At 41.3% G+C, this 22600-nt stretch overlaps 3 protein-coding genes across 9 annotated transcripts in view; 1 reads left to right on the top strand and 2 right to left on the bottom strand.

The window, feature by feature from the left end:
* LOC110477604 (uncharacterized) overlaps positions 1-4720 on the bottom strand; it is a 282637-nt gene extending 277917 nt beyond the window's left edge. The window contains exon 1 of one of the 2 annotated variants that reach the window (XM_085587298.1): positions 1-4720. This exon is cut by the window's left edge and continues 2160 nt beyond it. The gene's annotated coding sequence lies outside the window, so the exon portion shown is untranslated. The other variant, XM_085587295.1, reaches the window with a different exon arrangement.
* DNAJC19 (DnaJ heat shock protein family (Hsp40) member C19) lies at positions 4611-9169 on the top strand. Of its 5 annotated transcripts, none has more exons than XM_085587319.1 (6): positions 4611-4959; positions 5528-5579; positions 5813-5886; positions 6211-6290; positions 7141-7211; positions 8468-9169. In XM_085587319.1, exons 1-6 carry the CDS (start codon positions 4957-4959, stop codon positions 8536-8538), a joined length of 351 nt encoding a protein of 116 aa, XP_085443445.1. In that variant the 5' UTR covers positions 4611-4956; the 3' UTR covers positions 8539-9169. The 5 variants fall into 5 exon arrangements, with proteins under 5 accessions (XP_085443445.1, XP_021399160.1, XP_085443447.1 ...); XM_021543485.3 differs by having other exon boundaries at positions 4611-4651; XM_085587321.1 differs by having other exon boundaries at positions 5813-5853; positions 8468-8602.
* Positions 9170-10422: 1253 nt separating this feature from the next.
* The window catches only part of FXR1 (FMR1 autosomal homolog 1), a 32707-nt gene continuing 20529 nt past the window's right edge, over positions 10423-22600 (bottom strand). Inside the window, exons 9-17 of one of the 2 annotated variants that reach the window (XM_021543450.4) lie at positions 22161-22239; positions 19887-19996; positions 19152-19238; positions 18228-18435; positions 16453-16656; positions 15562-15762; positions 14734-14814; positions 12299-12390; positions 10423-11442 (exon numbers count right to left, since the gene is read on the bottom strand). In XM_021543450.4, coding sequence (XP_021399125.3) covers positions 11272-11442; positions 12299-12390; positions 14734-14814; positions 15562-15762; positions 16453-16656; positions 18228-18435; positions 19152-19238; positions 19887-19996; positions 22161-22239 — 1233 coding nt within the window. In that variant the 3' untranslated portion in view covers positions 10423-11271. The remainder of the gene's footprint in view (positions 11443-12298; positions 12391-14733; positions 14815-15561; positions 15763-16452; positions 16657-18227; positions 18436-19151; positions 19239-19886; positions 19997-22160; positions 22240-22600) is intronic. The other variant, XM_021543471.4, reaches the window with a different exon arrangement.

The following is a 22600-nucleotide window of genomic DNA, read 5'->3' on the forward strand; positions in this document are numbered from 1 at the left end:
TTAACAGCAGACTGGGAATTGTGTTCAAATCAAAAAGGTGTGCAGAGTGGACAGATTTAGAAAGATGAAGGACCCTAACTGAGGACATGCAATAACAACGATACCTGTACCCCCTTCCTCCATCCCATTTTCCTAAAGAGAAGGAAAACCAGAACTTAAAAACTCACTCTATAATATTCCTATAACTTATGCCAATACTACACCTAGGCTTTTCAGTGTCCTTGCCTTTCATAGTGTGAGGGAAGCAAACAGTGGTTTAGAGGTGCAAAAGGGAGAACAAAAGCACCCTGTGCCCTGCTGTAGCTGCAAATGTTTAAAATGCATGTACCTGCCTCAGATGGAAACTGGGGGATACCCAGAAGGGATGTCACAGTCAAGACCTGAAGGAACACTTCAGGGTGCAATAGAAGCCAAGTCTTGGCAAATCCAAAACTTTTGTGGCTTTTTTGTTTCACAAACAGGTCCCTGGTAAAAGACACTGGAACTAGAAGGGCTGCATGTCAGTGCCCTGTGCCAGCTCAGTGTCATTCCATCAGGAACTGCAATTTTCCAGACCACTTGTTATGCACAATTTCAGTGTCATAGTCATTAGAAAGACTCCCTGTTAATCTCAAGCTCTCTCATGGTCCTCACTGGGCCCTCAATAAGAAGCATAACCCAGAACAATACAGTAAGAAATGATAAGTATCAAACTTGATTTTAAAAGTTCTTGCAAGAAAACATACATCTAGATTCTGTATTCCTTAGCTCAGCTTCAGGGAGCTTTGTGACTGATTTACTCACAATGATAAACCTTGCCCCTCCACCACTTTCCAGCAAGATTACCTGTTTTATAACTCAGCCAGGGAGTCAAATAATGCCCCCTGTAAGTCAGATTCTCTTGTGTCAGTCAGTTCTTGTGTGAGTACCATGAACATGGATATGCTACCTACCAGTCACACATACTTCACACCTGCTGTCAAAGTACACTGAAAGCTTGCTTTGTTTGATTAGAAAATCCACAACCATTCTTACCAAGTGAGAGAATCTCACTTTATAATTAGTGTCATCCACACTATGCTCTAATAGTTATGATTACCAGCTTAATGACAGAGTGATGCTACATATACCAAGGTCATTTAGGCACAGGTAAGAGTTTGGCATTGTACTGTGGTACAGATGCTGGGCACAAAAAAAGATAGTAGAATTTGAAAAGGGACAAATAAAAAGAAAAATAAAAGAGATATGAAAATTATAAATGGCAGACTGGCATAGCCAAAGAAGGTGGAGCAGGGGGAAAAACAGGAACAAATTTCACTGGGAAAAAAATCCCCAAGATATTCTATTTAAATTAACTTTTTATTATAAGTATCTTAAAATATGTAAAAATGTGTTTAATATGCCTGAGAAACTCTGTGTCTTCAAGTAGAAGTTCTGCAAGCCTTTAACAGCTTGGTAGTCCAGTCACTGCACATACAGGAGCAAGCAGTGTAAGCTTTGGTCAGTTGTGCATGTGACAACACAGAACTGGGATTTTGACTTAAACAAATGTTTAACAGCCTTAAAGGCACTTGACAGCTATACCACAAACCTTCTGAGAGCACAGTTATCTATTTCACCTTCTGTTCACTTTGTGGAAGACACTTAAGAAAATGTACAGCCAGATTTCTGCAGAAAGTGTCTGTTAAACAGTAAAGTTTCTTTATGTACCATGTACCAGCTGTTTTGGCTCATCCTGTAAGATAAATCTTTCAATACCAATCTTCTGTCATGAGGCATTTTAACCCAGAGTGGAAACCTGAAGAAAGCAGTATGGTAGAACACTTGACAGAAGAAAGTACAAAAGCTTCAGGGTTTCTCTGGCTAATAGAAAGGGAACAGTTTAGGAACACAGGCAAAATAAAAGGCTGTATACTCCAACTGAGAGTGTATTTCTCAAACATTGAATAATTCTGCCTCCCTCCTGATTTCAAATACAGACATTCTTCAGAGTGGATAAGAACTGCAGTGCACCTGTTTCACTCCAGCCCATTAGAACTCAGTAATTTTCCCCTGGGAATGATCTTCCCTACCCCACCACAAGGCTGAGCAATAGAAAATGCAGAGGAATAAGGTGCTGTAAAATGAACTCACCAGGCAAATCAAAAAGAATTTTAATTTCACTCTCCATGATGTCCAAGCTGGGACACATCTTGTTCTCCTGTAGCTCTGAGACGGAGGCACAATTGAGGGAAGAAACAAAGCTTGAGTTGTCTAAGTGTAAAAATATACAGCATGCTTTAAAGGAATTATGGCATTTCATCTTGATATGCTGTATTGTTTCACCTAATAATAAAAATCAAATTATTCCACCCCTAGGCTCAGTCTTGTCCAGATGCTGGTATATTACATGTACCAATAATGCAAATTCCTCCATCCCACATCTACTCTTGCCAGCCCTTCCCACTAATTTTCTTTTCTCCTTAATAAAGATGAATTCTCTTAAGCAAGAACAGCTTGCTTAAGATCCTGAGATCTCCCATTCTGGACTTTATTTTAAAAGGGCTTTTACAGGCAAAGAATAAGGCACATTATCAACCCCATTCCCAGCTCAGTTTGCACATTTCATTATGTTTGCTGTTTCCCTCTAAAAATGAGAAATTTCACTACAGGAAGAACATCTAAGTATAATTTTGCAAAAGCCCCTTTGCCAGTAGAGCTACCAGTTCCTCTAAACAGGGACTGAGGAGAGAGAGGAAGGAAATAAAATTTCCTTTCAGATAGTTTTCTCCTGAAGGTCACCAAGATTTGGATCTAGCAGGTTCTCTCAAGATGGAAGAATTAAACCTCATGCAAAAACCTTATTTTTTCAGGTGATAAGAAAAATTAAATCCTGGCCATACCCTAGTAAAGTCATTACCTTTTTTTTTCATTCTGCTGGGTTTGGGTTTTTTGAACAGCCTATTTTGTTAGGAAAGGGACAAGAATAAACCATCTTAAAACCAAATCCTCTTCTATATACTAGACCTGTACACATCTACTTTTATTGAAAGGACTTTTTTTTCCCCAGTAAATTGTCTAGTTTTCTACTTGCTGGCTCCCCTATCCATATTTGAACAAGTCCTACAGGCTGTCAGGGGCCTAGTGCTCTGCTATGAATGGATTAAATTAATTTTTCAAATATAAAACTTTCATTTTACTTCCACCTCAGGAAACAATTGTACAACACTACAAGTACCTTAACCAAAACCTGTCTTCCATTCCTTTTAAAGCAGGTTATTTCCTTGTAGTGTTAGCAGAATGACAGGGAAGGAAAGAGGCAAGAGGCACCTGCAAACATTACTTTAGGAGATATAAAATCAGGCACCTGAAGTTTTAGTGGGAAAAACAATTCAAGTGCAAAGTAAAATTAGGACACATTCAAAGTGAAAACATTACTCATAGAAAAATAAACACCAAGGAAGGAAAATTCTGCCTTCCAGTGCAAGAGCCAGCAAAATTACAAGTTTCTTAGCCAATGGCCAACTCTGACACTAAACTGCTGTGGGAGGGCTTGTGAATCCTAGAGCTTAAGCAGCCAAAAGGCAGCTAGCTTTGGCCAGTGGGTCCTCTGGGAGTCAGTGACGAGTTCTACAAGCACAGGGACGGCAGAAGAGCTTTCACTAAGGGTCAGTCAGACAGCAGGACTCTGAGCCTTGAGCTCTGGCATTTGCAGCAGGATCTCCGGGCTAAAGGCTGACGTAGTCTCGCTGCTGAGTTACTCAGTTTCCAAAACTGCACCTTCAAACCAGAGCCACGGACAGACAGACGGACACTCGACTGCCATGCTGCGTGCAACACCGTGCTATTAACAGATGATGCTGTGTTATTAGTAACACCCAAACACGAGAGCAATGCTCAGCAGCCGGGCCAGCAGGGCCGGCCAGGCACGGGGAGCACATCACTGGCATTAAAGACGGGGAAAATGGGAGAACCACAGAACTGTCATGGTTGGAAGGCACCTCTGGAGATGATCCAGTCCCACCATTGTTGTCCAGTATCACCTGGAGCAGGGATATGGGAACGCATCCAGGTGAGCCGTGACCTCCCAGGGCAGCCTGTGCCAGCGCCCTGCCGCCCGCAGTGCGGACCAGCTTTTCCTCACATGGAGGTGGAACTCCCTGTGCTTTAGCAATGGCCATTGCTCCTCGCCCTGTTGCTGGGAAACACCAAAAATAGTCTGGCACCATCCTCTTGGAGACATTTATAGGAATTGAGGAGATCCCCTGTCGGGTCTCTTCCCCAGACTAACCAGGCCCAGTCCCGCAGTCTCTCCTCGCAAGAGATGCTCCAGACCCCAAACCACCTTTGTGCCTCTCCAGCACTTCCTTGTCTTCCTTGTACCGAAGGAGCCCAGAACCGGCCATATTCACCTCAGGAGGGACTGAAAAACTACTTTCATTTCAAGAAAAAGCGAAAAAGATAATCTGGCGTGCGAGAAGCCTCTGGATCAGGGTCGAAACCGCTTGATTACATTAGCAGTAAGGTGTGTACTAAGACTTTCACAACGCGCGGCTCTGAGCTCCGCGAGGCCCCGGCCCCTGTTCCCGCCCCGCTCCCTCAGCCCCGCCCGTTCCCGGGGCGGCTCCGGCGCCGTGCCCGCCCCGCTCTTTACGGCAGCGGCCGCGGCTTGCGGCAGCGCGGCCCGGACATGGTGAGTGCGGGGCTGTGTGTGCCCGGGCATGGTGAGTGCGGGGCTGTGTGTGCCCGGGGGGACACGGTGAGTGCGGGGCTGTGTGTGCCCGGGGGGACACGGTGAGTGCGGGGCTGTGTGTGCCCGGGGGGACACGGTGAGTGCGGGGCTGTGTGTGCCCGGGGGGACACGGTGAGTGCGGGGCTGTCGGTGCCCGGGGGGACACGGTGAGTGCGGGGCTGTGTGTGCCCGGCCCGGGGGGACACGGTGAGTGCGGGGCTGTGTGTGCCCGGGCATGGTGAGTGCGGGGCTGTGTGTGCCCGGACATGGTGAGTGCGGGGCTGTGTGTGCCCGGGCATGGTGAGTGCGGGGCTGTGTGTGCCCGGGCATGGTGAGTGCGGGGCTGTGTGTGCCCGGGCATGGTGAGTGCGGGGCTGTCGGTGCCCGGGGGGACACGGTGAGTGCGGGGCTGTCGGTGCCCGGGGGACACGGTGAGTGCGGGGCTGTCGGTGCCCGGGGGGACACGGTGAGTGCGGGGCTGTCGGTGCCCGGGGGGACACGGTGAGTGCGGGGCTGTGTGTGCCCGGCCCGGTGGGACACGGTGAGTGCGGGGCTGTGTGTGCCCGGCGCGGCGGCTCCCGGGCCCCGCGGGCTCGGCTCGGCCTTGGCCGCGGCTCCCGGCCCCGCCGAGCCGCCGGCTCCGCTCTGGGCCCCGCTGCCCCCGCGGGGAGGGCGGCGGGCCGGGCTGGGGTCCCCTCGCCCCCACAGCTCGGGGGTCCCGGTCCCGCCGCCCTCGCCGTGCCCCCAGCCCGCTGTGTGCCGTGCCAGGCCGGGGGCGGCGTGTCCGGCCCGCTGCCCTCGTCCTCCGCTAACAAACCCTGTGTTCGTTCCCTGCAGGCCAGCACCATGGTGGCCGTCGGCCTGGCCATAGCGGCAGCCGGATTCGCAGGTGTGTGCGGGCCGAGCCCGGCTGTGCCCGGGGCGCTGAGCCGTGCTTCAGGGCTGGTACAGCTCTTTTGGGAGAGCCTTAGTTGCTGTAATGAAGCATAAGATCGAATTTCTTACTGTTTCATGTCCCAAAAAAGTTTATTCCACGCTCTAATCCACAAGTTACCAGTTGCACTGAATTGGTAAATGTTCAAGGAACTATATTTAACCTCAGTCAACGCTGGTCTCTTTAAGGTCGCTATGCAGTAAAAGCTTTGAAACAAATGGAGCCACAGGTAAAGCAAGCCCTTCAAAACCTACCAAAACCTGTGAGTTTTTAATTATTATCTTTTTATTTTAAACTTTATGTGGTGAAATAACTACAGACTGTTGTCTCTGTTGTGTTTTGTCCTGTATTTTGTCAGTAAGAGCAATTCAGATGGTGATGGGACTTTAGTTAGAGAACTTGTTTGGGCAGGTTTAAGAAATTATTTTAATAATGATGCTCTACTTCAACTGAATTTCCTATTACGAGTGAGAAGTTTTGCCATTTTTACAGACTAAAAGCTCAGCACCTATTAAAGCAATAATGAATTGTTTTAACTGATACTTAGAAATTAGTCTGTTTTAAACTAATACGTTTTCTTTTTCAGGCCTTCAGTGGTGGTTATTACAGAGGTGGATTTGAACCCAAAATGACTAAACGAGAAGCAGCTTTAATACTAGGAGTGAGGTAAAGGAAATTGATTAGAAACGAAAGGTGAACAACAGGCAGTGGTGTCTCCTCCCAGCTGGCCTTGTTTGGAAGGGTTGTCATCCCCTGGGAATGTCACTGCCAAGTCAAGAAATAGGAAATGGTTGTTCAGGACTTTCTGTGCTTTTTGGGGCTTCTTTGCTGCACGTTAGCTTGGTTGGATTCTGTGTGGACTTCCAGACATCTGCACATTCCAAAGCCACACATGATCCAAATGAGCCATTTCAGGGAGCCTTGGGGTTCACTTGATGTGAGGAACAGGATTTTGCTGTTAGCTGGTGGTTCCTGTGAGCACTGAGGAGTTTCAGGTGGCTGCAGTGTGAGGGTGCTGCAAACCCACTTCTTGGATGTGGAATACATTCATCACTTCTGGAATGTTGTAGATCTGACTATGGTGGACATCCCTGCCAAAGCACTTAAGACCAAATAACAGAAATCTATCAGATAAGAACTTTCATTTGTGAATTTTTTGGGGGTTCTGGAGGTTTTTCTTTTTTTACCTTAATCAAGGAAATTTTTTTGTCTTACAGCCTTTATGAAATTTCCCCCAAAAAATGTTACAATGTAATTGTTTCTTTTTAATGGTATGGGTGACCCCCATCCCATTAGACTGCTGAAGCATGTCTTTGTCAGCATAAAGTGTTTTGGAAAAGCCTAGAAAGCCTCTCCAGGATTTAGACACCACATATCAGTGGTAGGAAAAGAGAAACATATGTTAGCTAGAGAATTTATGGGTAAGACAGAGTGCTCACTTGTTCTCAGACACCTTTTGATGATCTGGGGAATTTAATGAGGATCCCTTAAGTCAGTTTTTCTCTCTCTTTCAAAGCCCTACAGCCAACAGAAATAAAATTAGAGAAGCTCATAGACGGATCATGCTTCTGAATCATCCAGATAAAGGTAAGGAAATTAAGTCCTGTTGATTAGTTAATACATGTTTTTAACAAAGATTAATAGAATTGTGTAGGGAGGCAGTCAGTGATACATAACCACCTCAACTACTAAAAGACCCACAGAAAACCAAAAACAAATCTTAGGGTGCCTTAATCTGCGTGGGTCTAGACCATATTTTTAGTGTGGATATTTTAAAAGCAAGCAGACAGATTGAGCAGGTCAGTTTGTTAGCTGCTCTCTTCTGTGAATACCAGGATAGAATATTGTTTGTTGAAATGAGACTTAAAGTTGCCTTAATTTTAGATGAAAACCTGGAGTACCCTTGTGTGTTTTGTATCCTACTTGAAAGTTTGAGTCCATTTGAGTAAATGGCAAATACTGAGCCTTCCACAGCTGCTGGAGACATTAAATTGTGAAATATTCCTGCTAGTGGTACTCTGAAGGCTCAGAATCTAGTTATGCTCCAAATTAATAACTCAGGGCACCTGAACCGATTCTAAATTCTGTTCAGTGAGTCAGAATCATGTGTTGGTGTTTTGACATTTAACTTCTTAATAATTGCTTAAAAGGTAAAATGGCTTCCTTTAAAGTGACTGTTGAATTCCTTACTTCTATGGACCGAAATCCAAAATAATCCATGGAGATATGCATTTCGTAGGTATTATCAAATGAAAGTTACCTATAAAATTAACCTTACTGAACACATGCATGAGCTAAAAATAGCATTTTGTTTTGTACATGACCTAAACATGTTAATTTAATCTTCAAGTAAAACATTATAGTGCAATTAATGGTATATATGCCACCAGCACAGTCATTGTACCTTATGGCTTTACAGTGCTGGTGCATTTCATGTGGGTTCTGTGTCCTTGAGTCATTTTTTGCCTTGTTTGAAAACTGAACTGGTCCCATGGCACAGCAGCACTTTATGCTGGGCAGGGTTATCTGCAGACCTGTTAGTTCTGTGCCTCTGTATTCACCAAGACTGTGCTAAGTCAGTGGTGACCAATTCATTTATGACTGATAAAACTGGAGGGAGAAAAACACTCCAGGAAAATACAAGCAGCCTAACAGGAAGGAGTAGTGTGACAGCAAGCTCCTGCAGTGACTGAGTGAACTCAGGTGCCTTCAGTCATGTTCAGTTTGTTGTTCAACTGGCAGAACCTCAGACCACACTCTTTTTTCCCGTGTCCTGTGGCATTATTATCAACACAGGAGACAAATGTTGGGTTTTTTTTCATCTGAGGTTCTTTTTCTTCTAGGTGGATCTCCATATGTAGCAGCCAAAATTAACGAAGCTAAGGATCTACTAGAAGACCAAGCTAAAAAATGAATGAGAAAGTGACTCACTGGTTTGTCCCTGCAAATTATTATTTTTGATAAATGGCTTAAGAAAAGTTCTAATGTCAGTCTTTGACTTAATATAAATGAAGCTGGAAATACAAATCCAGGGAGGTACTTCCCTTCCCACTTGGTCACATTATTTTGGAAATACATGAGGGAGTGAAGATTTTTTTTTTTTTCACAGCTGTTCTTTATTTAACAGCAAAATCTGCCACTCAGAAATATTTTCAGTGCTTGAGAGCACAAACTTGGTGTGGCCAATGTGTGTTACCAGGCACAGGTAGACTCACATGCTGTTACCTAATTTCTGTTGAACTGGCCCTCTTTAAAGTTCATGCTGCTGCTCTTCCATCTGCTAAAATTAGCACACTGAACTTGTTTGGAAAGGGGGTGGAAAAACCAAGAGGATTTATTGGACAGGAGGAACTGGGAGAGATGTGTGGTTGTCTCTGCCTGGAGAAATAAAGTCCAGGAAACAATGTACTCCCTCATCATTGCCTTGTGAAAAACAAGGTTGGTTAAGTGTTACTGATGGATCTGGAACACCCCAGATTTTTTTAGTAACTTTTAGTTTTGACAGATTTTAGTAGCATTTAATAAATTCTGTATTTGTAATAGAAGTCCTGTAGTTCCACACATTATTGTACAATACAAAGCCAGAACTCACACAGGCTTGCATTTATGGTGATTAGGAAACAGAGCCTCTTTACATCAGTTCCTGATACCTGAGTTAGATTTGTGCTCTGTGAAGCTTCTCACACCCAGCAGCTTGTGAGGATCTCAGCTGGGGCCAGGGAGCTCTGTCATACTCCAACAATCTTCCCAGTGTTTTCACTACTCCAGCAAAACACTACACAGCACCTCTGGGAGTTAATGCCCACCTGGGCATAAAGACAGTGGGACTAAAAGCTTCCACTGCCAGAAGCTGGACTTGGGAGTGCTGCCTGCTGTGCCACAGCATTGCTGCGGATGAGTTCTGGGCTGTTCAGGGAAGACGGCAACCGTAATGTTAAGTCGGCTGCCTTTAGGAGAAAAATCAAATAGGTAACATTACAACCTCCCCAGAAAGGCAGTAACTTCACTCTGCCACAGGATCTAAAGCAGGGTGAAGGACAGCTGGAACACCACCTTGCACATTTCTGGAGTCATCACATGCCAAGCCATATGCGAAACATTGCTGTACTTAAGTATTTCCCAGCCAAACACTACTGACTTACCACATAACTTTAAAAAAAATTTTCTCCCCTTCTGTCCCATCAGCTGAGATACTTGTGCACACTTCAGTTACAACTTTTAACTGGGTGTGTTGTCCTGGAGGGAATGTTGTTGCAGAGTCCAACACTGAAGTACTGTGACAAAGTGCACACACAGGGCTGCTTGGGACAGCTTGGCTGTAGCTCTGTAAGGCAGAGCAGCTGGTTTAGAACTCTTCCTTTTGTCATTCTGACAAAATCACACAAGACAGTTTTTTCATTAAGTACAACTTCAATGCTGCACATTGCTCTGACTTCTTACACCTCCTTGCTACCCAGATGCTTTTCCACACCTGTTTTGTGCTTCCTCGCTCTGGCTCATGTACCTGAAGGATGGAGGGTGCTATACTTTTGACTGACCAAAAACTACATCTGCATTAATGCCTATATATGTTGGTCAGGTTATGCAATTCTCCAAGGTAAGGAGTCTGGTTTTAGACTTCTTAACTGGTGTTTTGACACCACTGCCTTAACAAAAGGAAGATCAGTATGTTAGAAACTCTTAGGAAAAAGAGTTTGAGGTTCAAGATGCCTCACAAGTAGGTTTCCATTGTTAGTTTACAGCTTGAAAACCTTAAAGTCAAAAGTAATTTAAATTTCTGATAGAAACAGTCAACAGATGGAAGATCAAAGTTTATTTTCTTTTACTACCAGCATACAAAAAAAACATATTGCACATCAAACAACCAAAAACAAAAATAAAAATACTCTACTAAGGACTAACATATGTAGTTTATACAGAATAAACTTTCTGGAAATTGATCTTTTCAGTAGTTCAGGTTATGTCTTAATGGACATGACTAATTCAGCTTAGTGTTAACTAAAGCTATGTTTGATTTTTAAATACTGTACAGTTTAATAAATAAACCAAACAAAGCCTCAATGTAGAACAGTCACTGCCAATGTCACCCAGTATCCCTGCAGATTATGAGAATTTAACAAATGCATTCCAGTGGTCTGCAGATTTTTCCTCTACATACAGCATTTAAAAAACATGTATTAAAACAGACCAGTTTCCAGACTAAACTAATGGAGAAATTACATTTCAGTGCAAAATATTTTAGACTGCATTTCTTTCTAGTATTCCTCAGGTGAAGAAGTGGTTGCATATTATTAAAAATGTAACAAAAGCAGCTAATGCTTTCATAAAGAGTATTATGTTAGGGATCCCCCTCACATCTTTGCCGTATTTTGAAAACAAAATAACATTTCCTATAGCCAGCAATTTTGTTTATTTAAATGTTACATATACTATCTCAAGGCACATCTGATGATATATTTATAACACAGTAGGTGTCAAAGTATGTTTAACATATGATTTCTCCAGGATCCCTCCCCTTTCTGTATTCCAAAATGGAGGAACTGAAAGTGCGGTGTCAAGACTGGCGATCCATATTCTATCTTTGGCAAGCTTATACAAGCACTATTTTAAATGTAATGTAAAAGAACTGTAAACTAGGAACTTCAGTTTATGAAACACCATTCAGCACTGCTTCTTCCTGATTATTTCCATCCTCCTGAACAGTGACTTTCTTTTCATCAGGGCTGTGCTGTAGTTTAGAAGGCTCATCCCCAGAGGTGGTGGCAGGACCATTTACTGCCTTTTCAGAGGGGCTGTTTTCGTCAATCGCATCTTTTGCCTTGCAAAAACAAGCAGAGGGGAGCATTAAAAATTTCATAACAATACAGTGGAATCTCAGTTTCCCTCTGGCTCACACAAGAGGGAACACCTCTTGTGTGTCCATGCCTGTATCCTGTCACTTAAAGCATCTGATCACTTACCTTGTGGTTTATGGGATACTTCTGTATCAGCTGCTTTTGAGGAAATCGTGCCAATGTAACCCCAGGTCTACACACCCCCAGCACACCCAAAATGCTTATTTATTTCTATTTGTCTAAGCCCATGAAAGAGTTTACTGAAAACCACAGCTTTATACCCCTTTTGAAGACTATAGCAAGATGACATTTTGCTAATGAATCTTTCTTACGTAACTTGTAGCAAAACATTGGCACTTTAGAAGTAAAGAAATTCTGCTTTGTTCAGTTCTGATTATTTTTCAGGATAATGTAATGCCACTCTGATCCCTTAAGGAAAAAGGATCAAAACCATACAATCTTTGCAAAATTAATTCCTTCTAAAATAGTTTATACAAGTCACTAAAAATGCCACATAAAATCCTCTATCCCTAAAGTGTTTTAAGGATTAGTTCTCAAGACTTACCATGGGCAATTTGCACATTTTATTACATAGTGCAACATTACTAAGTATAATACTTTAAAACGTGTACAGACTTAATTTGGGCCCTAAAATCTGCAACAACAGTCAACAAATCATTGTCAGTTCTGTTTACTCTGGGCCCTTTTGCTTTTAATAACTTGTTCTTGAAATCAAATGCACTTGTAGTCAAATAAGGGTGAGCTAACTGAAGCCTTCATGCCTTTACTGTTCTGCTGCAAGGGAGGAGAAAAAAAAAATGCACATTAAAAAAATCTTACCGTTTCTTTCTTGGTTTTGGCTACTGTCTCCTTTGGAGGGTTTCTCTGTCTACTTTGAGATTCAGCTCGTGATATATAATCAGCTACTGTTACTGTTCAAGGAAAAAAATCACAGTGATGCTCACATCAGCAGTCAATTCAGCATGAACCTTCATGTCTTTTCTGCACAAGTTATCTCTAACTGGGAGACATCTCACAAAAGGCCTTCACACTTACAGGTTATCAACCACACAGCAAGGATCATTTTGTTTCTGTTGTTAAAAACAATTTTCGCTAAAATCGGTGGTAACAATGATCTGAAGTTGGACTCTCAATAAAATCAATTTTGGTCCAATTGCAGAATTTATTGGAGAAGGGCTTTCTGTACTATGTTTGAAGAGATTTGGCTACAGCTCTTTGAACTACAGACTGTGTGTGTATCACTGGGGTTTTATTAGCTGAGTAGTGAAGAATTTCACACTAATGAAATGAAGACACTGAAACAGTGCCCAGAAGTGGGACAGGTCAGAGCCTGGAATCACTTAGGGTGATGTCACAAAGTGACTGAGGAGGGAACTTGCCCTCCCTGAGGTACTGAGAGTGCCACCAGCACTGTGCCATCAGCTCTGTCTCCTGGCCCGGGTGTGGCTGCTGTGGGATGTGTGGACACAGGCGGTGCTGCTGGAGCCAGCCCAGCCCAAGGGCAGCACAGCTGCACTCGCTGGGGACAGCCAGGGCTTCTCTGACCTCTCCTTATCACCTCAGCACATGTTCTGTAGCCTGGTTTTGTCTGATCCTGCCCTCCTGTAACCACACCAAGACTCAGTTCTATCCTTAGAATACAGAGTACTGCAACTTTAGAAACACATTTGTATCACTGATAAGCACAGCACAATAGGGTTGGCAAGCATTACCTATTGAACTGTACAGTCATCTGTATTGAGTGTATCAAGTATTTAGGTGAACTGTTTTTCTGGATTTAGGAATGACTGTGCATGAAATCCAAATCAGATTGGGAACTACAACAGATGAATGTTTTTCTACAGTAAACGGACTTCTTACAATTGAGTCCTTCCCAAATTGTGAAGGCCAAAGGAGTTTCTACACTAAAGCAAAAGTACTTTTTCTTTAGAATGAGGTTTTGAACCCAACTCATCTAATATTAGTAAACAGGAAGCATGTTTCATGCACACAGTGCATTCTTAATATTCCTCTATGAATAAGGCATCATAACATACAGAAGTGTAAATCAAATGATACAGCTAAATGACTGAAATATAGTAGTTGGCATTGAGGTGGGGAGGGGAAGAAAGGAAGAGTTCCTTCTGTCTTTATTTCACTCACAATTACTAGGTATTATGAAGACTTTAATTATTACAGCATTTTAACAAAGATGTCAGAGAAATCTTGTTTGGGAAATTTTGTTATGTTCTTAGAATATTGTAAGATTTAAAAGAATTTCCATGGTTTTCTAGAAATTACTAACATTCCTTTACATTGCTGGCTAAGTTTCTTAAAAGTAAAAGCTGAAATACGTTTCACTTTTTCTGCCTCTTCACAAGTCACTGCTATGAAAACTGGAATGTTGAGAAGAAATGTGTGGGTTTGAGGTCTTTTAGGAGGATGGGCTGTTTGATTTTTTCCTTCCCCCAAGTTTTAGTGCAATAGAAGAATTTGCTTTCTTAATCAAATGTTGTATGAGCACCACAGATACAAGGAAGACAAATATGGGTGAAATTTTGAACCTGTCAATCTAGAAGACCTTCTGTTACTACCCTGAGCCATGTACGTACAAGCATTTTCTAAACAGGGCATTGTATTGATAATTAGCCAGTTCACCTTTAACATTTCAAGTGTTAGTACACACAAAAGAAATGCAACAAGCCACAACAACAAAAAATTGGAAACATGCAATTTCACTTAAATTCCTCCTCCTTCCCACCCTCAATTTGCAGATGACTTAAACTATTCCCAACAGCCAAGGACTGAGAGCAGCAGTGTGATGCAGGTGTGGGGCTGGCAAACCCCACGTGAGTTCCCTCACTGAGCTCTGCCAGGACCCACATCCTGCCATTCCAACACTGCTGCTCAGCCAGTGCTGAAAAGGTTGTGTCCCAGTCAGTGCAAGCGCACAGATGCAGTGAGTGCAGACCATGAACCTTCATGTTCGTCGTGATCCTGGACCACAGAACTCAGCAGCCCTTTGGCCATTGACTTCAGTGAGAACTGGATCAGAAGCGTAACTCGTATGTCCAAGCAAAAAGTTAGACATCAATTAGTTTCATTAGACAGATTTTAGAAGTTTTCCTAGTAGAAGAAATGTCTTTCATCTTTATCTAGTAGTCTTATTAGTTATTGAGTAACCTTTTGATATTATGCAGCTCTATGTAAAACAGCAGACACAACATTCTCTCATGCTTTTGACCTGAGATTACCCACAGCTCCACTCGAATTACCTGGCTGTCTATCTTCTGCCTGACCCCTGAAGCGACGCCTGCGGCTACGATTGCGTCGCTGGGGTTTTTTGTCACTATCATCTGCAATTGCAAAGTTTATAATGAACTATTTCTGATCATAAAATAAAGAAATTCTTCAGCAGTTTCAGCATGGGGCAATTAAAATGGCTTCTGTTAAAGACAGAGACTAAGTAAGACAGAAAAGCTAAAAGAAAATTTTATACTGAAAGCATACACAGTAACACAAAAGCTAGATTTTACTTTTTTTTCTTGGTTCATTAAAACATTTAGGCACGTGCTTAATGACCTCAGATTTCATTTATTAAGTAACCATAAGTCAAATTTTAGCAACATAACCCAGATTTTTTTTTTTCTACATTAAGCAACAGATTGTATTCTCATCCCAGTGAGTATCGACAGAATTTACTGAAGGAAAGTTCTTAAGTAGAAGGTGAGTAGAGAAAAATTAACAGCTACTTAAGGAGCTTTCCCACACCAAGACTGAGGTTACCAAGGACGAAACAGAACGTTGATCTGACAGTACTGTTTCTATCAAAGCAGCAGTACCAATGGGAAACAACAAGTCAAGTCTCTGGTGTCTCCATCAGACAGTTTTTACAAAAAAGGCACATGAAAAGGCTAGTGGAGCTCAGTAAACAGAAAATTCCATGGCACTGCCATGGAGGGAGTTTCTTTAATCAGACAGCAACCTTGAACAGAACAATGATTTGTCACTTACAAAAACAAACAAGGGCTTCACTACACTTACAGGGACAACACATTTATTTCTTAGCTTGCTCTGGGACTACCATCCAACCATTTACATACCTAAACCATTCTCATTAACAGAAGCTGTATCAGACTCTGTCATCCCATCCATAAGAACAGCATCTTCATCAGTCCTTCGCCGGCGTGACCTCCTGCGGCGGTTGCTGCTGTGGTGGGACTCGCTGGCGTCCGTGTCCACGGTCTGGTCTGACTCTGTGTTATCCAGCAAGCTGTACGGGTTGCTGTCCGGGTCTTTAAGCACTAAACAAACAGAAAGTGTCCACCTAAGATACTCTAGAGATGTGGAACCATTTCCAGGCTGACTTACAGCTGTGTCTGAAAGTTTCAAACTACAAAACAACCTTAAGGCAAGGTGTAACACACAGAGCTGAAGTTTTTCATCTCAAACTGGATCCTCTGACTCTAACCCAACAGTAACAATTATGGGGCACCACAACAGCCCAATATGCACTTGCACTATTTAACCACAAAGATTTCCAAGGTGACATTTAGAGACCTTTTACTCAAAAATGCTAAGTATATAAAACACACCTTACACTTTGTGGTTGTGTGGTACTTCTGACACCTCGAGTGTTGTATTAGCAGAGATTCTGAAAAAACCTAACTTCCAATCAATGATTTCTTTCATTCTGTACCTAAACATAAGCTTACCTCAAAAGGCAACCATAGGCATATGCCAAAGATTTACCAACTTAGCTAATAACGTTATTATGTGTGAGCAGTAAAGGAAGGAAATTAAGATCACTGCGAACAGAAAATAAACAAAAACCTAAAACACTGTTAGGACACAGCTATCACACAACTGCACAGAAAACCCAAGATTAATTATTAAGATCATAATGTAGGAATGGAGTATTTTAAAAGAGTAAGAGGTAATACAGAAAACTGCCAGGAAGAAAATCTCAAAACCCATTTGGAACACCAAATTACCAGAGCTAATGGATGACTTCCCACCACGAGGTCCCCCACGCCCACGACCTCCAGACACGCTACGTCCTCGTCCCCCAGGACGTCGTCTGTTGTCACGTTGGTGCCTGCTCTCCCTGTCATCTTCTCCTGCCAAGGACCAGTCACTAAGTTCATCTTTTCTCTCAGATTCTGTTTCAGAGGGATTAGAGAGCTCAGAGTTTGTACCTTGTATGAGAAGAAAAAGAAAACCGGAAATTAATATGGATTTGAGGATTATATTCTGGTTTCATATCCTCACAGAACTATTACAGCCAGCACAGTTGGTTATGTATCTATCTCATTTTTAAAAGCAATATAATACATAAATATATATATATAAATACTAATACATATACAAGTATACAATCATCGATATATTTTAATATTTATATATACTCATATATAAAAATATATGAACACATAAAATACAGATCAGAAGTTACTTAAACTATTTAAGTTTGTTTGTACTAACATGTGAAATAACGGCTGAAAGATCACCAAATCTGTAATTTCTGTACAGACAAACCACAGATTTAGCAGTGTTTCCTCTCTTTGTCTACACACTGCAGGCATTTGGTGCAGTTTCTAGGCAACTTCTCTGAAATTCCCAAGGACAACTTTGCCACCTTATAGCCAATGGCTGTTGCTAAGCAACCCCTTCTGGATGCTGTAATGCTGCTTGAATAATTTCACTGTTTGTATCAAACAGCATCTGTAACACCCGGCCATCTCAGAGTCCCCAAATCCACTTAGATTTTTACTACCTGAAAACCCAACACCTATTATTCATTTTAGGTATCCAGGAACTCCCTGTACTACCCAGTCTGGAATATAAGGTTTTAGACCCATATGGCTTAAATGTGATTCTTGCCATTTTGGCAGGAAAAAAATACTTTAAGTTTTCCAAATCATAGTGTGTATATATAAGCAAAGTGAACGAGTTTCCTTACAGTTCAGTCAGCAAACTGGGAAATAATAAAAAATGAAGTTACAAACATCATCAGAATCAAAACAACTAACACTTGGCATGATCCAGGAAGCTATAGCTAGGGACAGACTGTAAAACCCAAAAGGTGTCTCATTTTTTAACAGAAATAAGCTACATCTAGATATTCAGAATAATTTACTGTACTGAAAAATAACAGTGCTCTTCTTTGCAAAATGTTATCTATATAGAAATGCAATGTCTCCATTTGGACAAGCTGGGGATATGCACACCTGTCAGGAACTGAACAGTGTTTTTTAATTGAGAAATGCATCAGAATACCTCACTACACCTTAAAACAAATCCAGTTTGTTCCTGACCAAATTGAAAAACCCAGAGAATTTTGTGCTGTCTCCATTTTACATCATTTTGGTTCACTTTTCAGAAATATGCGGTTAAGATGGGCATGATCACAGACAAGCAATTTTTCTCCTTCTCAATCAAAACAGATAATGCTCATTTCAGATTTTTTAAAAAAATATGTGTCTCCTGAAAAGCATCTCTAGCTCTCAACAGCTTTTGGGATGTAATTTACTAAGTAACAAGTACGGAAGGACAAGATGTTTCCAGCGCTCAGTTTGTTAATTTCTTCTTCAGTTTTAAACTTAACTTCAAGACTGCAAATCTAACAAGGCATTTTGAGCTATGAACAAAATAAAACAGCAGTTCTGAATTTCTAACCCTATCTTCACTCAAGTACATTGAACACAAAGAAATCGAGAGGTGGTTTTGGGTTCCAAGGTATCCTGAGGCCTCGCCCAAGGGCACTCACCGTAACCAGAGGTGTAGTTGGGGCCCCTGCGGCCCCTGCCCCGCCCGCTGTAGGACCTGGAGCCTTGCACCGAGGAGAGGGTGCTCTCGTCAGTGGTGTAACCCTTCTCCTTCTCAGGAACTCGAGTAGAGGAGGGCCTGAAGCCCATCCCAATCTGCCGCAGCTGTTCATCAATTTGGAGCCTTTCCAGTCTTAGTTGTTCTACCTCCTACATACAATGAAAAAAAACCATGGAAAAGAATGCTGACAAATGTCCCTTACAAAACACCATCCCCCCACCCAGTCATATTGGAAATAATAATTTCTGTGGGAGAATTAACACCATCTGGCAGGTGACTACAAATAACGCAATTCAAGATGAGCTATCTCTGAGTTTTGGAGGCAATCTAAAAACTTTCACCACTATGCAGAAAACTTGGCTTTAAGGCAACTACTATCTTTCTTAATTACTGTTCAGCAAATTTTTCTAGTAAAATTTAGAAAAAAAAATAAGCAAACTGATGAGGGAACACAATCCAAACTCATAATCTCTGTTAACATCACAAAGCAACCCAGTCTAAACAGGTAATTGCTCTAATACCACACTGTATTACTAGTGTTCTATTAGAAATTCCATCCTTCCACTACAGAGCATTAACATGAGAACAGCAGAACTCGAACACAGACAAAAAATTCTGTGTTAAGTTCCCAAATGTCCCTTAAAGCCCCATTCTTTACAGTCTGATTCCCCAACAGCATTAAGTAACCATGACAAGGTATTTACAGACCCATGATACCCATGGGCAAGGGATAGGCTCAAGGCACCGAGCTTTAAATCCTGATATACAGAGGAACAGTTTAACAACTGCAAATCCCACTGAAGCTGCTCAAAAATACTTTGACCCAAGTTTCCTCTACAGATCATCTTTCCCAAAACACACTCACCTTGAGATATGCGATGTGATATTCCAACAGAACTTGGACATTCCCAATGCTTTCTTTAGTACCAACAAATACAAATGGTACCATTCCCTACAGGAACAAAGTATCAAAGCTTTTTATCAGGGAGAACATTATCATTGAAATAATGCGTTCTGTTTAAATTATATAAAGAGATCTGTTTTATATTAACAAAGTGAGCTAAACAAAGGCAGGAACTGAGCCTCTGGTTGCAAAGACATGTAGAAATAGCTCAGGCTGGAGTGACAGCAATGGCTTCACAATATCCAGCTTTCCCAGCAACCTGTTCTGGAGCCGAGGTAACCCGACATCCTGTGTTCATATTCATGCAACACATGCTGGGTGTGTTTAGCACAACAGGTGTATATAGAAGCATCCACAGTTTACCACGAAGGTGGTTCATTAAACCAACTTTACAAGATCAAGCACCTTTACAAGGTTCTCCCTTTTGTTCTTATCTATTTAAGATATGTGGACACTTTTAACATTACCAATCCAAAATTATTATATAGCCCAAATATATAAGGTACATATAGGGGAAAGAGTGAAAAAAACCCCAAAAACCTCTTCAGCAGCAAAAACCCTCCTCGAATTACTTTATATACAATCTACTGCAAGATGCCAATTAAGAACTAATGCCCTCTATATCCACAAGTTTTGGAATAAAACTGGGCTTGAAAATAAAAACCTAGTCACAGCAGGAGAGATTGAAGTACTTACATCTTCACGGGGCAGTTTATTTTCATTGTCTCCTTCAATTCTCACCCTGACGACTCCAGATTTGTCTACGATCTCCTGAATCACTTTTCCATTTTTTCCAATAACTTTTCCTTCAGAGGGCAAGAATGGTTAATTTTGCACCCATGGTCAAAATATTTTAGCATGTTTATTGGTCTTTTATACATAAAATCCCCTAAGAAAGCCCCACACTATGTCAGAGAAAATGGGTAAAGACTTTAAAAATTAAACTCTCTCTCTCTATACACAGAATGACAAGCAGTGCTGAAGATCACCACTGCATACAGGCTTCCAACAGAACCAAACCAAGAGTAAAATGACACAAGAGTTGTGCAAATTCCTCTTTTAAATTTTTGTATCAAAATTATTTGGATCCCCTGACTATATATGTGACCTCATTGAATCTTTCCTGTAATTTTAAGTCTTAAACATTTGTTAAAGCCTCTTAAAAATTTTTGCCTCTACAATGGACATGTGTGCCCTATAACCTTTAAAATACTTCTTTTGAGATCATGCACAGGATCCCAAACAGAACATTCATCAGAACTTGTATGTTTCAATCTCAAAAAAGAAAAAAAAAAAAAAGAAAAAAAAAAAAAAAAAGAGTGACTTCTTGGCTCTCTTACTAAACAGCTTTAGACTAAAGTTATGTGGGAACATTTCTTCATCACAGCCTGATATATGTCACTTAAGAACACTTATGTTTAACTCAGGAGCAAAGCCAGAATTGTATGACAGAGTACTCTATAAGCAATGTTCTTTACAGTAAATGCCAACATTATACAAAGTAATGTGCAAAAAATACTACAAGTTTGTTTCTCTTCCTCAACAGCTCAAACAGCTCAGCAGGCTTTTATCTTTCTGTATTGGAGTTACTGATAAGCACTACACTGAGCTGTGTGTCTTCATTAAGTGTTGCTAAATATCTGTCTGCTTACCTGTGTGCTCACAGGTGATGTGGGCAGAACATTTGCCTTCATCAGAAACTGCCACTGTAATTGTTTAACAGTAGCATTTTCAGTTAAACACACTGCTGTGACTTCTTCCCTAATTCTTGTGTGGGATATATTCACATTAATGAATGCTCTCCAAATGCTCCCCAAAACTCTATGTGTAGGACATAAGGTTTAGCAAAATTCCCTGGATTAATGACATTTACTAACAAGACTGCAGAAAAAAAAAATTGTTCATATACAAACCAGGGATTAATTTGTGAATGTTAAAATGAGCTTTAACATTAGGTAGATGAGAAAACCATCAAGTTGCATCAGATATGCAATTTGAAAAAATCATCCTAAAAAAACCACCCAAATGAACAAATGAAACCCCATTACACCTTGATCTAGTCAAGTTCTAAAACCCTGAAAGTCTAAGTTATGGGAGTCTGCACATAAAGTATTTAAATGACATTACTTATAATATGCAGGCTCCAAGCTCCAAACCACAGCAGGTTAAAGCCTGTGTTTTAACTTCTCCTCTGAATAATCCAAGTTTTCAATCAGGTACAACACCTCCAACTGTAACACTGCCTCCATGCCAACACTGCCCACAAGCTGGGCATGGGGAGCAGGGAGCTACCAGACTTGAGTAAAAGCCAGGATAAAGGCAGGAAAATGAGGGAAGAGGAAAAAAGTTCCTTGTGAAGACTGGACTAGGGGAAGACATTTGTGTCTTCAAGTGGAACACAACCTCACACCTTCCGGTGGTTTGCAGTACAGAACCTACCAGACTATACTACACCTTCATAAAGCTGCAACATGGAAAAATGTCTATTTAGAGACTGAGGCCAAGACTATGAGCACTGCTGGTTTATACAGGAGCTCACCAGCATCCAACCACCACCTGTGACAAACCTCAACCCAGGAGGGAGCAGTACAGGAGAACGGTCTTGTGTCATTCTTACAACTCAGCTGGAGAATTCCCAGATTAAACTTTGGAACTCAGCTTCAGCACTTTTATGAAGCCAATTTAGTAGAGCATGTTTTTTCAATAAAATCTGAACTTTAAATATTACCATTAAATTAGGTGGTTAAAGTCTGTAATTAACTCAGTTTAAGTGCTAAAATCCTGACGAAGTATTATGCAGCAACAATATATCCAATTTCATAATAATTCAGATACATATAGTTTTAAAACATTAATCACTTTCTACTTAAATTGAGAAATCAAATATTGTACTGGCAACTAAATCCTCTCTGCAAAGTTAAGATTAGGCTCTCTTTTCCCAAATTTTTAAGCTTTAGCAGTATTACATACCAACAAGATTTCTGGGAACTTGAATAAAATCCTCCACAAATTCCAAGTAACTTCTGGCCTTTTTTACTGCATCAGCAGTCTGGAAATAAATTTAAAAAATGGAATTTATTTGTGAATACAGAATGTTAAGAACAAAACCTTGTGCAACAGTTGCCAGTCTTCCAAATAAACTTATTTGCAAAAAAGAAAATAATAAAGACAAGATTAATCTAGTTTTGAACTAAATCATAAAGAAATAATTGAGTGAAATGCCCAGAGACAAACTTCAGTAGAAAAGCAAAGCATCAGTAACAAATAAAACATTTTTTTTTCATGTTATTTCAAGATTTTTTGAGATATCGAAATGGATTCCCCATCCCTGGAAGAGTTCAAAGGCCAGGTTGGATGGAGCTTTGAGCAAACACTGCAAGTGATTTTATAACCAGGGCACTCTCTTTCCA

The sequence above is a fragment of the Lonchura striata genome, chromosome 9 (genome assembly GCF_050655825.1).
Source record: "Lonchura striata isolate lonStrDom1 chromosome 9, ASM5065582v1, whole genome shotgun sequence".
NCBI classification, from domain to species: domain Eukaryota; kingdom Metazoa; phylum Chordata; class Aves; order Passeriformes; family Estrildidae; genus Lonchura; species Lonchura striata.

Bases quoted from the DNA above. Each gene is read 5' to 3' on its own strand.
- DNAJC19 (XM_085587319.1), top strand. The intron at 5,887-6,210 runs GTGAGTTTTTAA...TTTCTTTTTCAG, and splicing joins TTCAAAACCTACCAAAACCT to GCCTTCAGTGGTGGTTATTA. The intron at 7,212-8,467 runs GTAAGGAAATTA...TTTTTCTTCTAG, and splicing joins TCTGAATCATCCAGATAAAG to GTGGATCTCCATATGTAGCA.